Below are 19,405 nucleotides of genomic sequence, written 5' to 3'. Positions count from 1 at the left end.
GTTTCAAAAGGTCCCAAACAATTCATTAGCTTTCTCTTCAAACCTACTGCATCTATATAATCCCTAGTTTGGATAACGTGACCACCATCACACCATCACCGACTTCACAAAATCAGGAACTTGTTCTTTTTATTTTTTTGGTAAGGCCATAACAAAGTTTATTATTTTTTAAGTTGTTTATTTTAAACAAATAAAATACTTTTATTTTAGCTTCAGGGGTACACATGCAGGTTTGTTCTGTAGATAAATTGGATGTCACAGGACTCTGGTGTACAGATTATTTCATCATCCTGGTAATAAGAATAGTATCCAATAGGTAGTTTTTTGATCCACTCCCTCCTACCACCCTCTGCCCTCAAGTAGGCCTCAGTATCTGTTGTTCCCTTCTTTGTGTCCATGTGTACTCAATGTTTGGCTCCCACTTATAAGTGAGAACGTGCAGTATTTGGGTTTTCATTCCTGTGTTATTTTGTTTAGGATTATGGCCTTCAGTTGCATCTGTGTTGCTGCAAAGGACGTTATCTCATTCTTTTTTATGGCTGCATAGTATTCCATGGTGTGTATGTCCCAAATTTTCTTTATCCAGTCTATTGAAAGGCATTTAGGTTGATTTTTGTGAATAGTGCTGCGATGAACATATGCATGCATGTGCCTTCCCCCACCCCCCCACCCTTGGGACATGGTTTTACTCTGTCACCCAGGTTGGAGTGCAGTGATGTTGTCATGGCTCACTGCAACTTCGACCTCCCAGGCTCAAGTGATCCTCCCACCTCAGCCTCCTGAGTATCTGGGACTACAGGTGCATATCACCACATCTGGCTAATTTTTAAAATTTTTTTGTAAAGATGAGGTTTTGTCATGTTGCCCAGGCTGGTATTGAACTCCTGGGCGCAAGCCATACACCTGCCTTGGCCTCCCAAAGTGCTGGAATTATAGGCATGAGCCACTGCACCTGGCCTGCATGCATGTGTCTTTATGGTAGAATGATTTATATTCCTTTGAGTATATACCCATTAATGAGATTGCTGGGTTGAATGGTACTTGTGTTTTAAGTTCTTTGAGACATTGCCACACTGCTTTCCACAATAGCTGAACTAATTTACATTCCTACCAGCAGCATATAGGTGTTTTTCTCTGTAGCTTTGCCAGTATCTGTGATTTTTTTGACTTTTTAGTAATGGTCTTTCTGACTGGTGTGAGATGGTATCTCATTGTGGTTTGATTTGCATTTTTCAAATGATTAGTGATGTTGAGCATTTTTTTCATATGCTTGTTGGCTATGTATGTGTCTTCTTTAGAAAATTGTCTGTTTGTGTTTTTTGCTTACTTTTTAATTGGGTTATTTGTTCTTTGCTTATTAATTTGCTTAAGTTCCTTATAGATTCTGGATATTAGACCTTTGTTGAATGCATAGTTTGCAAATATTTTCTCCCATTCTGTAATTGTGTTTACTCTATTGATAGTTTCTTTTGCTATGCAGAAGCTCTTTAATTAGGTCCTATTTGTCAATTTTTGTTTTTGTTGCAATTGCTTTTGGCATCTTCATTATGAAATCCTTGACGGGGATTATGTCCACAATGGTATTTCCTAGGTTATCTTCCAAGGGTTTTATAGATTTAGGTTTTACTTAATTTTTGTATATGGTGTAAGGAAGAATTCTGGTTTCAATATTCTGCATATGGCTAGCCAGTTATGCCAGCAGTGTTTATTGAACAGGGAGTCCTTTTCCCCATTGTTTGTTTTTGTCAACTTTGTTGCACATCAGATGGTTATATGTGTGTGGTTTTATTTCTGGGCTTTCTCTTCTGTTCCATTGGTCTCTGTGTCTGTTTTTGTACTAGTACTATGCTCTCTTGGTGACTGTAGCCTTGTAATATAGTTTGAAGTTAGGTAATGTGATGCGTCCTTTGTTCTTTTTGCCTAGGATTGGCTTGGCTATCCAGGCTCTTTTTTGGTTTCATATGAATTTTAAAATAGCTTTTTCTAATTTTGTTAAAAAGATCATTGGTAGTTTTTAGAATAGCATTGAATCTGTAAATTGCTTTGGGCAATATGGCCATTTTAGCAATACTGATTCTTCCTATCCATGAGCATGGAATATTTTTCCACTTGTTTGTGTCATCTCTGGTTTCTTTGAGCACTGCTTTTTAATTCTCATTGTAGAGGTCTTTCACCTCCCTGGTTAGCTGTATTCCTAGGTATTTTGTTCTTTTTACGGCTCTTGTGAATGGAATTGCGTTCTTGATTTGGCTCTCAGCTTGGATGTTGTTGGTGTATAGAAATGTTGTTGGTTTTTGTACATTGATTTTGTATCCTGAAACTTTGCTGAAATTGTTTGTCAAATATAGGAGCTTTTGGTCAGAGACTGTGGGTTTTTAGGTATAGAATCATGTCGTCTGCAAACAGAGATAGTTGAACTTCTCTTTCTATTTGAATGCCTTTTATTTTTTTCTCTTTCTTGATTACTCTGATTAGGACTTCCAGTATTATGTTGAATAAGAGTGGTGACAGTGGGCATCCGTGTCTTGAGGAACTTGTTCTTCATCCTTGATCTTTATGTCTCCCTGTACTGTTCCACAAAATTACCTCCAGGTTCTGTAAATTCTACTTCCTATATATCTCTGGATTCTGTTCTGTGTTCCCAGAAAACATTCCTTAGTTCAGTCATTCAGCACTTTTGTTCTAGATTATAACTATTGCTTCTCAACTGGGCTTTCTGCCTCCACTCTTGCTCTCAGTAGTTCCAGTTTTAAAATACAGACCTGATCATGGTGTTTCCTTGATTAAGGTCCTGTTTTCTCCAGCCCTTTCCTGCCCACAGAGGTTAGTTGATCCTCTCTGGTTCCCGTGGTGCCCAGGGCTTACCAGCACTCTTCATACCTTGTTAAAATTGTTGCTGCCAAGAAATTGAGAACTCCTCGAGGGCAGAACCTTGTGATATTCTTATCGAATCACCAGTGCCTAGCATAATATATATGTTCAGTAGGCGTTTAGTGTGAGATTTTTGAATGAATGTAATGAATGGGTTTTATGAGTTAATATGGAACAAATATTAGTTGAATGAAAGATGATCAGTTACGTTTGTGAAACCAAAGCAACTGATTTTATAGACCCTGTGTTACTTTTAAGGAACAGAGTTTGAAAATACCATGTTCCATTACAGGGTAAACCTGCTTTCTTCCTACTTAACATGTCACAAAACATTTTTTGAATGTAGATAAATGAGAATGTCATGAGAACCAGACTGTGAAACTAAGAGATTTGTTCCACAGGGGAAACCCCCATCAAAATATTAGGAGATACTTTATGCAGGCTGGCAGATAACAAAACCAGAAACTATTTCATATTATTCTTTTACTAACCCAATGTTAATTCTGTTTGTGTGTGTGTGTTTGTGCATGTGTGTGTGTGTGTTTGTGTGAAGTCCTGGGCATTGTTGTAGCCCCCTGAAAGGTATATTTTGGCAAAAATATAGCCTGGGAATGACCTGGTGACCCTTGTTTCCTCTTAGGGTGATCAGTCTGGCTGGGTGGTCCCAGTAAAAGGATATGCACTGGCAGTCACCCAGCATCAGCAGCTTGCTGAAATTGATATAAAACTCCAGGAACTCTCTGCAGCCTCCCCAGCAATTTCCAGCTTTTCTCCAAGACTTGAAAATCAGAATAATCAGGTATTTGAAGAACCCGTAGACTGTTCAAGTTAATGTGTGCTAAAGCTAGTTCACATAATTTTACAATCTGGTTGTTAACCAGTTGCTTTTTCCAGTGATCATAGTTTCCTAACAGTGTGTATATTCCTTCGATTACTTCCACTTTCTACTCACTTTTCTTTCATTTGGGTAATTTTCTGGGATGGGGTCACTGAGGAAATATTTATTTTAATATTATTGTATCTGTATGATTTAAGCTAAATCTCGATCATGATCAAGAGTGAGGGGAGGGAATAAAGCTGATATGGCACTCATGAGTCCTTTGAGAGCCTTATTTTTCTTTATTCCTCTGGCACTAGGTGTTAGCAGTGGCAGCCCTTTACTCCACCACATTCTTTTCGCTCGTTTAATTTAACATAAAGCAGTGAAGCTCATTATGTTGACTTCTTTCCTATGAGAGTTTTGAAATGAATTGTTTCTTCTCTCAGTAGTTCCCTCAAATATTCTTTTACAAAGCAGATGTGGTGGTTCATGCCTGTAATCCAGCACTTTGGGAGGCCAAGGTGGGTGGATCACTTGAGGTCAGGAGTTCAAGACCAGCCTGGCCAACATGCAACATGATGAAACCCTATCTCTACTAAAAATACAAAAATTAGCTGGGTGTGGTGGTGCATGCTTGTACTCCCAGCTACTCGAGAGACTGAGGCAGGAGAATCACTTGAACCCGGGAGGCGGGAGGTTGCAGTGAGTTGAGATTGTGCCACTGTGCTCCAGCCTGGGCAACACAACGAGATTCCCTGTCAAAAAAAAAAAAAAAAAAAAAAATCTGGTAGAAGGTGTGGCATATCAGAAAAGTAAATTTCTCCCCCACCCCTATATTTTAGTACTTCATGGAATCTGGTTTGGTTTGGGTGGTAGACTGAGGAGAAAATTTCTGATTGCATAAGAGATTAATAACTCTGTAGCAGCTTTGTGAAAGTTTTCACCAGATCATTTTCTCTACAATCGTAGATGGCTGTGATCTTTGTAGAACATCCAAAGATTTAAATATCTGTAGCCTATAGGTAATCCTTCTGATTTATAGTAAGCACCTTCTCTAAGCTGTCAGTTGAAGGTTAGGGATCTAGCTTCATGCCAGTTGAAGCAACCTGAGGGGAAAGGAGCAGTAGGAAGGTGTTCCAAGGAAACAGTTTTGTAACTGGTTGTATTTCTAAAGGACAGAACAGCTGCTTCTGATCCTTTAAACTGCAGTAGTGGTGCTGTTGTTCCCACTATCGATTTGAAATTCTGCATTGGGATGAAAATATTTGGAAAACAGAGATAATTGGAATCTTTGTCCTCACTTGAATGTGTCCCAGGACTTTGTTTTTTATTTTATTTTATTTTATTTTATTTTATTTTATTTTATTTTAAGATGGAGTCTTGCTCTGTCACCAGGCTGGAGTGCAGTGGTACAATCTCAGCTCACTGCAACCTCCACGTCCCAGGTTCAAGCGATTCTCCTGCCTCAGCCTCCCGAGTAGCTGGGACTACAGGTGCCCGCCACCACGCCCGGCTAATTTTTGTATTTTTAGTAGAGATGGGGTTTCACCATGTTGGTCAGGATGGTCTCTGTCTCCTGACCTCGTGATCCACCTGCCTTGGCCTCCCAAAGTGCTGGGTTACAGGCGTGAGCCACCGTGCCTGGCCATATCTCAGGAATTTGACATGAGTTAGGCTAGTTTATTTATGTTACTGAATTCTATTTTTCAAAAAGGAGGAACCCTACATAGAATAATAAAATGTTTCAGAGATACTCTTTGTTCTTTTCATGTTTCAGTTTATTTTTGTTGTTGTTGTTAGATTTCAAGGGTAGCTGAAATCTCAGAGCTGAACTATGGTCTTAAATATAGAAAATGTGTTTTTCATGACTGTCAAATGAAGTGAAGTCTGTGAAGTCCGAGGCACTGATAGAGCCATCCAAAAGGTGCATTTTTGGCAAAAATATAGCACGGGAATGACCTGGTGACCCTTGTTTCCTCCTCTTCTTGAAAGAGACAGAGAATTCAGAGCTTTGTTGGGCCATTAGGATTTCAAATAAAAAGCATGAATATGGTCCCATTTTCTCATCATCAACAAAAATCACATTTTCAGAGTTCACATTTATGGTTCAGATAAGATATTTTAAAAATAATGAAAGGGAAAACCAGTACATTACATTTTTGTTACATACTGAGATTATGTGTTTTTATGTGAAACAACATATATTTGGAAAGAAAAGGGAAAACAACATTTTGGGATTCCCATTGGATGTAGAAACAAAAATGTAGTTGTTAAAAAGAAATAATTTATGCTTTTTGCATGTAAAAGAAAAAAGAATATCTTTTGAGCTTTTGTTCAATTTCCCTTTGGCATTTCTTCATTTCTAACTAAAACCAGCATTGCACATTGAATTTTCAAAGCAAAAATGCTAACATGGCAAAGTATTTTAAGGATATTATTTTTGGATTGGACTACTTTTTGTATAAGTATACTGTATCTTGAATAAACCCTGTGTATCTGTGTAGTTGATGAATGAGTTCCAATCAATTGCTAATCCACAAATATTCATAGTTCATATTCACTGTAACTCTTCTGCAAACCATTAACTCACCAGTAATTTTTCTACGTCCTCCTTAAGAATTTCTTTTAAGTGGAATATAAATTTCTGTTTTTGAACAATTGATTCAACACATACTGAGTGCTCCTGGATATAAGGAATTGTAGAGAACTTAAAGGTGAATCAGGCAAATAAAATACTTTGGAATCAGAAAGTCTCACTTCAGCCTGGGCACAGTGGCTCACGCCTGTAATCCCAGCACTTAGGGAGGCCGAGGTGGGCGAATCACGAGGTCAGGAGATCAAGAGCATCCTGGCTAACACGGTTAAACCCCGTCTCTACTAAAAATACAAAAGAAAATTAGCTAGGTGTGGTGGCGGGCACCTATAGTTCCAGGTACTCGGGAGGCTGAGGCAGCAGAATGGTGTGAACCTGGGAGGCAGAGCTTGCAGTGAGCCGAGATCGTGCCACTGTGCTCCAGCCTGAGCGACAGAGCAAGACTCCGTCCCAAAAAAAGAAAAATAAAAGAAAAAAAAAGATGGAAATTATCTGCACATGTATGCATATGTAACAAATCTGCACGTTGTGCACCTGTACCCTAGAACTTAAAGTATAATTAAAAAAAAAAGTCTCACCTCAAATTTGGCTCTAACATTTACTAGTTCTGTGGACTTGGGCACTAATTAGAAGCTCTCTAAACCTCGTTTTCCTTGTTTATAAAATAATAGTAATATTCTTTAGGGTTCTTGTAAAGAGTAGCTGAGTTAATATACATAAAGTGTTTAGCACAGTGACACAGAACTCAGCGAATTATATTATTATAAGTGACATAAAGAATGTATTTCTTTACGGGAGGTATTGAGTATATGTAGAAAACTGTGGACAAGACAGCACAGGCAAGTGCCATAGAAAGCTTTTTTTTCTTCAAGAGACAAGGTCTCGCTCTGTCACCCAGACTGGAAGTACAGTGGTGCAATCATGGCTTGCTGCAGCCTTCACCTCCCGGGCCCAAGTGATCCTCCAACCTCACCCTCCCCAGAAGCTGGAACTACAGGTGCACGCCATCACACCAGCTATTTTTTTTTTTTATTTTTTGTAGAGATGTGGTCTCACTGTGTTGCCTAGGCTGGTCTTGAACTCCTGGCCTCAAGAGATTCACCTGCCTCAACCTCCCAAAATGCTGGGATTACAGGCGTGAGCCACCGTGCCCAGGCTCATAGAAGGCTATAAGTAAAGTGCTGTGGTGGTTCAGAGGGGAGGGAGAGAGCACATCCAAGGAATATCCAGAAAGTCTATTTCCATAAGTGAGGGGCAGGAGGAGGAAGAGGAACTAGGGAAGGAGGCAGAGGGACCAGAGACACAGAAGAAGACCACCATTGTGTATCACGAGGCTGAAAACTGGTGGCTTACAGCAGCGGTCCCCAACCATTTTGGCATCAGGGACTGGTTTCATGGAAGACAGTTCTTCCACGGACCCAGGGAGAGGGATGGGTTCGGGATGATTTAAACATGTTACATTTATTGTGTACTTTATTTCTATTATTATTACATTGTAATATATAACAAAATAATTATACAACTTACCATAATGTAGACTCAGTGGGAGCTCTGAGCTTGTTTTCCTGCGACTAGATGGTTCCATCCAGGGGTGATGGGAAACAGTGACAGATCATCAGGTATTAGATTCTCATAAGGAGTGTGCAGCCTAGATCCCTTGCATGTGCAGTTCATGATAGGGTTCACACTACTGTGAGAATCTGATGCCGCTGCTGATCTAACAGGAGGCAGAGCTCAGGTGGTGAGGCGAGTGAGGGGAGTGGCTGCAAATACAGATGAAGCTTTACTTGTGCCTGCCACTGACCTCCTGCTCTGGGGCCCGATTTCTAACAAGCCACCTACCAGAGCCGTCCATGGCCTGGGGGTCAGGAACTCCTGACCTACAGGAGAAATTAATCTCCCAGATGGGTCTCCTTTTGCTTACAAAGTGTTTAAAGATTTTTCTTAGTCAACATTTAAAAAATTAGGTGAATTCCTATAAAAATCCAAATTTCTAGTTCTCTCTTGAAAAATTCAAATTAGAAAATATGTCAGCACTAGACCTAAATTCTTGCTTGGCAATTACTGGATTGAGCTGAATAGCAACTGCTCTTTCTATGGGGCACAGATTCTCCAGTTTGCTGCAGTATCCACCACTTTAAATTGCATGGCAGGCCCTGAGGCCCACTTCACGCATTTATGTTGCTTGTCCAGCCTTTGCAGAGATCATCAGTACATTTTTGAATGCCTGCTTATTTCGTGGGAGATACTGTAGTGGCTGATGTAGTGTCCAGACTAGTATGAAGCTTGATCTCTGACCTCAAGGTAGCTTGTAGGATACCAGAGGATGTGATGTAAGCATAGAACAAGTTGTGGAGTGACTGTGCAGTGAAACAGGAACCACCACCAGATGGGCACTGATCGGATGAAAAGTACGGAAAGTGTATGCTGCGGGAGCACGGGGAAAGGAAGGGTTATTTGATGAAGGCATGATATTTTAAAAATTCCTTTGAAGATTTATTTTTGTTGGTCAAGAAAACAGTTTTCTGAACAAGCTGAAACATAGACTTTCTGACTTATCTGTGTATGGTAACTATAAGGTAGTAAGTTGGTATCCACATAGATTTAAGATGATAAATGTGGTTGGGTCAATGTGGTTGAGTTAGAATAGTTTGAGGAACTCTAGGAATGTGGCTCAGAGATGAAGGAGGTGTTGGTCTTTGTGAAAAGGGCAGATAAGAAGTCTTCTTCTCTTTACGGGCTCGCTGATTGTGATGTTCTCATATAGATGCTCTGGCCCAGCACTTAACTTTATGGCAATGTTTTAAAAGCGGCATTTGGCTTTTACGCATCTGATTTCCTTAGCATAAAAGAAAGCATGTGGTCACAGTCAAAAGAAAGAATGGCATATTACTGCTCTTTCTGTAATGTGAATAATATGTGGTTGCAGTTTTTACATCTGCTTTTTATTTTCATTTTGTCTTAGCAAGAGAACTAATTGAAGCAATTTTTTCTTAAGATCTGTGGTTTAACTGTGCATACTTTTCTGTATCCATCTCCTAACCCTCAACAAATCAGTTCGTTCTTTCCATGTATTGTAAATCCCATCATAAAACTGAGTGATGTTCTATAATTTAGTTACCATACTTCTTATTTGTAGATGTATTAGATTCCAGTTCTCTCCAGAAATATCTAAGATATAGGAGTTATGTAAGCATTCAGTTTCTTAAATCCTTAGCAACTGGATTCAATAATAACTTCTATTCCATTTGGCTCTTATATACAAGTACAGTTTATTCATCTCTCATGAAATCAGTTTTACTAAATCTAGAATTCCAGTTCACCATTAGATTTTTTTTTCTGATTGGGGAGGGCCTCAGAAATGGCTCTCCTTGACAGGCGGCATCACTGTGTTCTTAAACTAACTAGTTTAATTGAATATAAAGGTCCTCCTTAATTTGATTTATTTTCTTATTCTTAAAATATTGATTCAGTTGTACACAATTTGGTAAGCTCCAGAAAAAATTAGCAATCATTTGATTGAGGAAAATTGTAGTTTATATTGATCTCCTTTCTTGCCAAGATCATGCTATTATTGCTGACAGCAACAATTAATTTTTTTTTGGTCTCTTCCTGTCTCAATATTAGCTGAAGTTGAGGAAATACAGACCATTGTTTGACATGTAATTCTGAAAGATGTTTTATTATTGGGTCCAGGGATTTGTATAGTTCCAGTAATGGCCATGGACTCCACTTGACCCCAGATGTACTTAAAGTGTTGGTTGAGGGCAGGAATTTAGGATTTTTTAAATGTATGCTAGTTACAGGCACAGAAATCTTATTGACCATCTGTTCGTTTCCAAAACCCATAGAAGCCACAGGAGCATGGATTTATGGGTTTGAGGAACAAACAAGAAGTTACTTCAGAGCTCTTTACCTCCAGTGCCAATCTGTTAGATCTCCAGTTAAATCTGGGAAACTACCCTTGCCACCTCCATTTTACAGATTACTGTGAAGCTTATATTTCTTTGCTTCCCTCTGTTAAGCTTCTGATGTAGTCAAGGTTTCCTTCATTTTATGGCATTATTCCAAGGTGATAAAAACAATCTGCCTGAAATATCTTTTTCTCTACTTTTGGTACTGCCAGGCACACGATCCATCTGATGACAGGAAATAGCAGGAGCCTATGGAAATGTATAGCATTAGCTTGAAAACATAGGCCAAACTGGCTTTATTTAGACAGGTTTGTATTTTGCCAATCCTTAACGCATGCCTTATTTGCATATCAAATAACTTACGAAGCTGTGGGTAATTTCCTCTGTTTTTGACTTTTGAAAATGAGTTTATTTTGCTTCAAAGATCCCTTTTGGCCTACTCAACACCACACATACTTTTTCTAAGGATAAACTCAGAATCTCTTGGCAAGCAATTAGTCAAATCAACAAGTATCTATTGATCTTGGCCTCAGGGACAGTTCCCTTCTTGTGGCATATCGAGTACAGCTTTTATTGAATTCTCCATAAAAGCATTCCTGTATGACTCAGAAACACAGAAATGATATGTCGGTCAGAGAATCTGATTAAACATTTCTACTATGAGAAATCAAGATACTTCCTGATGATTACAAGGACAGACAGTCCTGGTTGGCACTTTGTTGTGAGAAAAGGATCTTTCCTGGCACCACAGAGCTTTTTGAGTTTGCAGCTGGGCAATTTCTGTCAGCATCAGTGGCTACCTTTCCTTGCCCCCTCTTGGCCTCTGCTTTCATCATACAATATTTTTCAAATATTTGAACTATACGGTTATGCTATTGGAGGCCATGACTGAAGAAAGCTGTTGTATATCCTTTGGGTCTAATTGTAGAGAATTACAGACTCATAAGCTATTAGAAGGGGAAATAACTTTCTCAGAAGTAATTGAGACCCAGAAAGAGGAGGTGACTTCCTTAAAAGTACACAGCTGATTGTTCCAGCAGAACTGAAGCTAGAATCCAGCCTTCGGGTCTATACCTCTCAGGTATGGAGAGTCACATTGTCAGAACAGAACAAAAATGGCCTTGGTAGAAAAATTTGTTAAAAATAAAAAATTAGTGGCTCACGTCTGTAATCCCAGCACTTTGAGAGGCTGAGGCAGGAGGATCCCTTGAGCCCAGCAGTTCAAAATCAGGCTGGGCAACATAGTGACATCCATTCCTTCTTCATACACAAAAAATCAGCCAGGCAAGGTGGTGTGCGCCTGTAGTCCCAGCCACTTGAGAGGCTGAGGTGAGAGGATCGCTTGAGCCTGGGAGGACGAGGCTGCAGTGAGACGTGACTGCACCACTGCACTCCAGCCTGGCTGGCAGAATAAGACCGTGTCTCAAAAAAAAAAAGGCCTGTCTGCTTATGAAATTGATACATGTTTATTGTAGGAAATTCAGGAACTACAAAAACAAGAAAAATAAGATTAAATAATCAGGATTTTTACCAAGTTAATTATTGTTAAATTTCCTTCCAGTCTATTTCTCTCTACACACACACACACTCACACACACACTCTATATATCAGTTAGAGTTTTTGACAAGAAACAAAAGGAATACCTAGCTTGTATTTTGAAGATAATTATATGAAGGGACTATTTATATAGCTTTAAAGGAGCTAACAGTGGATGTTGGGACACCAAGAGACTAGCCACAGTGGACAGGGGGAAGAAAAAGTGTGTGGGAGCTCAGCAAGAGCTGGAGCTGGGGGAGAAGAACTGGCCATCTGAAGTTGTAATAATAGAGGACATGAGCAAAGGGTTAGCCAACCCCAGCCCCCTCAGCATGAGCATTTGAGCTGTAGTTAGTTTCCTAACTCTGTTTCCTTGGCAGTCTGAGAAAAGTTGGAATGCCAAATACGTTAGGAGGCAACTTTGCTTATGCTTAAAATGATCCCTGGATTGGGAGAATTATAAAGACCTGATGGAGAAGCCATATTTTGGGCATCTCTCACTGCAGTGATTCTTGTGGCTGGGCACATTTCTTGCTGGGTCCCTGGACTCAGTGTGCCTGTGGGGGCATTTCAAGATATAATGGCTCCTCTAGGATAGGCGGATTTTAAGACAGGCAGCTTATAGCTGTTTTGCTCTTTATACCTATATTGTTTTGGCATGGACTGTAGCAAACACTCCCATTGAAAAGGGATACCTGATACTGCCCTGCTGCGTTTCCTGTTTTATATCCTTCTGAGTAGAGTGGCTCTAAGTGTGTCCTCTGTTAGTCTTTGAGCATGAACATGCAGTTGAATCTAAGAAAACTCAGCACATCTCAGGGATACATCACTGCCCAAACTGTGATGCAAAAGTACGGGGGGAAGGGGAAAAATACCCCAAGCTCTCTCTCCTTCTGTCCTCTACTCTACTAGAACTCCTCTCCTTACTTTGACTAAACCTAACCGGAAGATGGAGCTCCAGGAGAAACGCTCTGATGGTCCCAGCTGTGGCAGGTACTCACCAGAGTTTATCATACTTCTATTGATGGACACCTGGGCTGTTTTCAGTTTTTAGCTGCCATGAACATTTGTGTACAAGGCTATAGTTACATATTTTAATTTCTCTTTGATAAATTCATAGGAGTTGAATTTTTGGGTCACAGGATCGACAAACATTTAACTTTTTAAGAAATGGCCTGTTTTGGCATGGTGGCTCACAATTGTAATCCCAGCACTTTGAGAGGCCAAGGCGGGTGGATCACAAGGTCAAGAGATCGAGACCATCCTGGCCAACATGGTGAAACCCTGTCTCTACTAAAAATACAAAACTTAGCCGGGCATGGTGGCGCATGCTTGTAATCTCAGTTACTCAGGAGGCTGAGGAAGGAGAATCTCTTGAACCCAGGAAGCAGAGGTTGCAGTGAGCGGGGATTGTGCCACTGCACTCCAACCTGGCAACACAGCGAGACTCCATCTCAAAAAAAAAAAGAAAGGGCCTGTTTTTCAAAGTGGTTGTACCATTGTATAGTCCTGCAAACAATGTAAGAGAGTCCCTCTTGTTTCACACATTTCCAGCATTTGGTGTTCAGTTTTTCATCTGGGCCATGCTAGTGGTTATGTAGTAGTGTCTCGTTGTGGTTTAATTGAATTTCCCCAATGACTAATGATGTGGAGGAGGTTTTCATGTTCTTATTTGTCATGCACACAGCTTTTATGAAGTATCTGTGCAAGTCTTTATAGAATTTGATTGTCATTTGATTGATTGTTATTGTCTATTTGATTATTTTTATTATCGAGTTGTAGGAGTTCCTTATGTGTTCTGGATACAAGTCCTGTGTCAGATATGTGTGTTATGATCATTGTCTCTCAGTTAGTGGTTTATTCATTTTCTCAATGGTGGCTTTGATTAAGCAACATTTAAAAATGTTGTTAAGTCCAACTTATAATTTATTTCTTTTTGTTCCTTCTCTTTGCTTGCCCTAAGATTTAGAAAAAATCCTAGTTGTAGATTATTAAAATAATTTCAATTTAAAAATGAAATCCAGGGTGCTTTTCAGATTACCATGTGTCCTACTTCATAGCAGGTGTGTCTTCATAAAAGTTTATAAAATGCTGACTGCTTAGCATTGCAAAGAGACCTTGATACCATTTTTTCCAAACTCCTCCCTAACATTAGATTTCCTTTAAAAAATATTTCTGATAATAATTCAGCCTCTAGATGTATATTAGACTGTTCTCTCACTGCTATAAAGAAATACCTGAGAATGAATAATTTATAAAGAAAAGAGGTTTAATTGGCTCACGGTTCTGCAGGCTGTACAAGAGGCATAGCAGCTTCTGCTTTTGGGGAAGCCTCAGGAAACTTACAATCATGGCAGAAGGTGAAGGGGAAGCAGGCACTTCTTACATGGCCAGAGCAAGAGGAAGAGAGAGAGAAGAGGGAGGTGATACACACTTCTAAACAACCAGACCTCGTGGTAACTCACTCACTCACAATCACGAAAACAGCACTGAGGGTATGGTGCTAACCCATTCATGAGAACTCCACCCCCATGACCCAGTCACCTCCCACCAGGCGCCACCTCCAACGCTGGGGATTACAATTTGACATGAGATTTGGTAGGGACACAGAGCCAAACCATATCAGGATGCTTCTAGAGATTGAAAGCTACCAGAAGTGAGAAATGAAGCCAAATATAAAATAATCACTTCTTGAAATTGACACACTCTTTTAATAATTTGCTAAGTAGAATTGTATGCAATAAAAATTGGGTTCCTTTCCTGCTTTTTGTATGTACAATTGGACCTTTACCTCCTAAAATGGAAAGACTTTAAAGCATTATAAAATATTGTTTTGAAGGGAAGAAATATTGTTCGAGAAGCAAAGCTAACCCTCAAGGCTCAGTTGCTTTGAGGTTGGTATGTGACAGCACATTTCCAGCCTGGAAATGATGTTTTTTTTTTTTTTTCTTAATTAGGAACCTGACCTTGATGGTGAAAAAAATATGGAAGTAACTCCAGGAGAAAAGGTACTCAGGAACACCAAAGAGCAACGGGATCTGCGTATTCGGCTGAGAGAGATTGATGAAAAGCTGAGAATGATGAAGGAAAATGTGGTAAGTCTTTCTTTTTTTTAAATTAACTTTTTTTTAGACAAAAATAGAGTTGGGGTCTCTCTATGTTGCCCAGGCTGGTCTCGAACTCCTGGGCTCAAGTGACCTGCCCCACTCAGCCTCCCAAAGTGCTAGGATTCCAGGTGTGGGCCACCACACCTGACCATCTCTCTTATTTAAAGATGGTATAACCAAAATTTGTACCAAAAAAGGTTTCAGTCTCTTCTGACTATTTTATGACTCTTCTCATGTGTTAAATCAGCCATGTGAATTTGTCAGTCACAATGTGAATAAAAGCTAAACATATAATTCATAGGACTTTGATATTATTCTGAATTTAAGCAATTTATATAATATAAAACATTAATTTAAATAACATAAAGCATATTCTGACTTCAGATAGTGTGTAAGATACTTCGGATAGTGTGTAAGATACTATCGGAAGTCAGAATAATTATCCTTAATCCTAATATTCTGACAGTGACACAAATACTCATTTTTTTGTGGAAAAATTTGGTAGTTCTCCCTAAAATCATCCTTCTGTTTTGAACTTATAGCTTAAATTCTCTCACTTTTTGTTTGTAATTACTAATATATTATTAGTAATTAATGAATTTTAATGCATTCCAAGTCTTTCTTGGCCTACTTCATGTTTTTCTTGCTCAACATGAAGACATGTCATTACTGATGAGTGAAAACTCTTAGAGCAACCCAGTTGTGAGCTGGTTGATACTCTGAACCTGTTAGAAATGCTCTATCGTATTATGATTTTCCAGCTACCTACAGCATGTTTTTAGCTGGATACCTGGATTTTCCCTAAAATTAAACATGTCAAGGCTGAGCTTGTGACTGTGGTCTTGTGGTAATTACCTGCAGTAACCCCTTTTGGTTTCCTGCTAAATTCTGTCATCTTGGGTGATCTTCAAGCCTCTTTGAGTTTTAAACAATGTGACTAATTTGTTGCCAAATCCTTCCTGAGTTTCTTATGACTCAAAGTCTTTTTTTTTCTGTCCCTACTTTTATCACCCTTCTCTCAGTGTTGTCACCTCATGCCTTAGCCACTTATAACCTGGTTTTTGTAGGATTTCTTGTTTCCAGTCACTCCCTCTGTCATTATTCCACTTAATATACTGCACTGTGGAGTAAACATCAGGTGAGTGATTTTAAAATATGCTCCCCTTCAGAGCCCCTGAGTGTGTGTCACAATCCCGTCTTCACACCTTAATGGTCAAGCCCAGCTGAACTGCCCTCACTGCCCGCAGGCCACAGATAGCAGCACTGACACAGAGCCTGATGGAGATCAGGGTCACCTCATGAGAGTTGGCAGCAGATCTAAAGGGAATGAATACATGGTGCTTCTTTTAGAGCTCATTTTTATTTGCTTTGCATGGAGAATCTCACGGGTGTTATATTTCAGGGAGACCTCTGTTTCCATTTTCAGAGAGATTTCCCTGATTCTGTTGATGGGATGAAGTAGAAGAAGTAGGAATGGGCCGGGGGCAGTGGCTCACTCCTGTAATCCCAGCACTTTGGGAGGCCGAGGTGGGCGGATTGCCTGAACTCAGGAGTTCGCGACCAGCCTGGGTAACAAGGTGAAACCCCGTCTCTGCTAAAATCCAAAAAAAATTAGATTGGTGTGGCGGCGTGCACCTGTAGTCCCAGTTACTTGGGAGGCTGAGGCAGGAGAACTGCTTGAACCCGGGAGGTGGAGGTTGCAGTGAGCCCGAGACTGCACAACTGCACTCCAGCCTGGGTGACAGAGTAAGACTCCGTCTCAAAAAAAAAAACAAGTAGGAATGGTAGGGAAGTGTAAGGGGGCTCTTGGCCATTCATTGTAGTGGTAATGATGGTACATTGTGAATTCAATATGATAAATGAAATGTTTGTGGTTTGATTGGTTTTGAAAACTGTTGGTACCTCCTCTCACCCCATATCTGCCAATCCAAGGTAGGCTAAGCCTGTCACTCCCCATGATCCATTCTCCTGATTTCTGACTGCTGTGGTCTGGAGGTTTGTGTCCCCCCAGAATTCCTGTTGAAACCCTAATCCCCAAGGTGATGGGATTAGGAGGTGGAGAATTTGGGGAAGTGATTAGGTCATGTCAGTGAAACCCTTGTGAGTGAAATTAGTGCCTTTATAAAAGAGGCCCAAGGGAACTCATTTGCCCCTTTTACCGTGTGAGGATGTAGTGAGAAGTCACCCCTATCAACAAGGAAATGGGCCCTTACTAGGCACCAAACCTGCCAGCTCTTTGATCTTGGACTTCCCAGCTTCTAGAACTGTGAGAAATAAGTTTCTGTTGTTTATAAACCACCCAAAATACCATTATTTTGTTGCCCAAACAGACTAAGACACTGGCCATTTATCACATACCTTGAACCTGTACCTGTTCTTTTCTACCACGTCTCTACCATTATTTAATTTTTGGCTGAAAACCAGGATCCTTTAAGAAAGCGTATGTCATTCCACTGCCTTATGAAGTTTGGCTACACTTAAAGGGATATAATAAATGTCAAGAGTTGGTTGTTATCCAAGTGGAAAAGAATAATACATGAGTAGATAAGAGCAGTTATTGAATACCAACTATGAGCCAGGCACTGTCCCAAGTATTTTACAGATACTAAAGTGTTTAATCATCACAGCTGCTCCATAAGGTAAATACCAGTCCTCATTTTGTAGATGAAGAAATGGAGCGAAAGAGAGATTGACTAATTCCTTCAGGTTATACGGCTAGTAAGTGGAGGAGATAGGATTCAAATGGTTAGCATTTAACAACTATGCTATTACTGCCTTTCTGGGACTTGCTTTTCTTTTCATGATTAATGTTGTTTTTTTGTTAATTAAAGTGTGATAAACTTGTTATAATCAGTAATATTCATGAGTGAAATGTTTGGGTTCCCCTATACAAATTTTATTTTCATAGTTTTGTCTTTTACAGTTAACACTTTCAGAGGCTGTTATCTGCATGATAAAGGCCCACGAATATTAATCTGTACTATGTTTTTTTTTTTTTTTTTCTGAGAGTATCACTTCCGTTGCCCAAGTTGGAGTGCAGGTAATCCTCCCACCTCAGCCTCCTGAATAGCTGGGACTACAGGTGTGTGCCACCATGACCAGCTAATTTTTTTATATTTAGGAGAGGCAGGGGTTTACCTTGTTTCCCAGACTGATCTGTCACTCCTGAGCTCAAGCAATCTGCCCACCTTGGCCTCCCAGAGGGCTGGGATTACAGGCCTGAGCCACCGCGTCTGGCCCTGTTTTATGTTTTCATTGCTTAGTGTAGATTCATAACTGTAGATTCCTAACTGAGTTCATAATTGTGGATTCCCATTGTGTACCATGTGACCTGTTGAGGGGAAGATACAGTGTGTTTCAAATTCTGAAAACGCACTGTACCTCATAGATGGCTAGATACTATTTCGACCGGGAATCTGGAGACCTGAGTCCTTGTTTCAGTTTTGTTTATAGCCTGCTCTGTGACTTTGAATAAATTACATAGTTTCTCAGAGCAGGGGTCCCCCACCCCGGAGCAAGGACCAGGTACAGGGCCGCTCAGCAGGTGGTGAGCAGCAGGTGAGGGTGGCTTCATTTGTGTTTATAGCTACTCCCCATCTCTTGCTTTACCTGAGCTCTGCCTCCTGTCAGATCAGTGGCATTAGATTCTCATAGGAGCACGAGTCCTATTGTGAACTGCACACACCAGAGGTCTAGGTTGCACATTCCTTGTGAAAATCTAATGCCTGATCATCTGAGGTGGGACAGTTTCATCCAAAAACCATACCCCTCCCCCACCCCTCCCCCTATTGACAAAAAGGTTGGGGACCACTGTCTGAGAGACTTCATTTCATTGCTTTAAAGTCAAGAGAGTAGTGCAAGATGACCTCTGTTCTTTTGCCAGAGATTGTTGGCACACTTACTTTTAATAAGAAGTGATGTTATTTTTAATATATAGTATCTAAAACTAGTTTGTGTGTTTCCTAAATATGTGGTATTAATTGGATTAAATCTTCTATTGAAAGTTACTTTTGGAAGTTTAGTAACACTTTTTAGGAGAATGCGAGATTGTCTTTTCTATATACAAAATTAGTCTACTGCCCTCCAACCAGAGAATGTGGTTTCTGAATGATAGGAAATGGCCAACTTTGCAGTTTTGCCTTATTCTGCCTCCTGCAATGGAACATCCTTTCAGGATTTCTGGTGGAAGACGTAATCTGTGGCCATTGAATTGGTGATCTAAGGATCAAACCCATATCCTGTTTTAGGGATGGGAGAAGAAAGAGTGAGCTAAGGGGCAGTATAGGAGCCCTAGGGGGTACTGGAAACGCCTGCATCCAGGATTGATTTGTCAGTAAAGGCTGGAAAAGCAGCTTAATTCTGTGTTTCAGGGTTAGGCTGAGGCTGCTGATGCACATTTGTCTTGGTCAAGACTGGTTGAGGAAGTGGGATTTGATTTAGTCCGTAGGAGGTGGTAGTGTTGTTGGCATCAGTGGATTTAGCTATTAGGAGCTAGGGAAAGTAGACAATGAAATGAGGTTGAAGCTCACACACTTAATATGAAACTCAGTAGGCATCAGGGGC

At 40.1% G+C, this 19,405-nt stretch overlaps 1 protein-coding gene across 1 annotated transcript in view; it reads left to right on the top strand.

Annotated features, from left to right (window-relative positions):
- FSIP1 (fibrous sheath interacting protein 1) overlaps positions 1-19,405 on the top strand; it is a 194,369-nt gene that overhangs the window by 54,098 nt on the left and 120,866 nt on the right. The window contains exons 9-10 of the mRNA XM_001092473.5: positions 3,512-3,670; positions 14,693-14,830. Of these exons, the coding sequence (XP_001092473.3) occupies positions 3,512-3,670; positions 14,693-14,830 (297 nt within the window). The remainder of the gene's footprint in view (positions 1-3,511; positions 3,671-14,692; positions 14,831-19,405) is intronic.

Source organism: Macaca mulatta, chromosome 7 (assembly GCF_049350105.2).
Source record: "Macaca mulatta isolate MMU2019108-1 chromosome 7, T2T-MMU8v2.0, whole genome shotgun sequence".
Taxonomy (NCBI): Eukaryota; Metazoa; Chordata; class Mammalia; order Primates; family Cercopithecidae; genus Macaca; species Macaca mulatta.
Note: the sequence above shows the minus strand (reverse complement) of the source record. Positions and strands in the feature narration are given on the sequence as shown.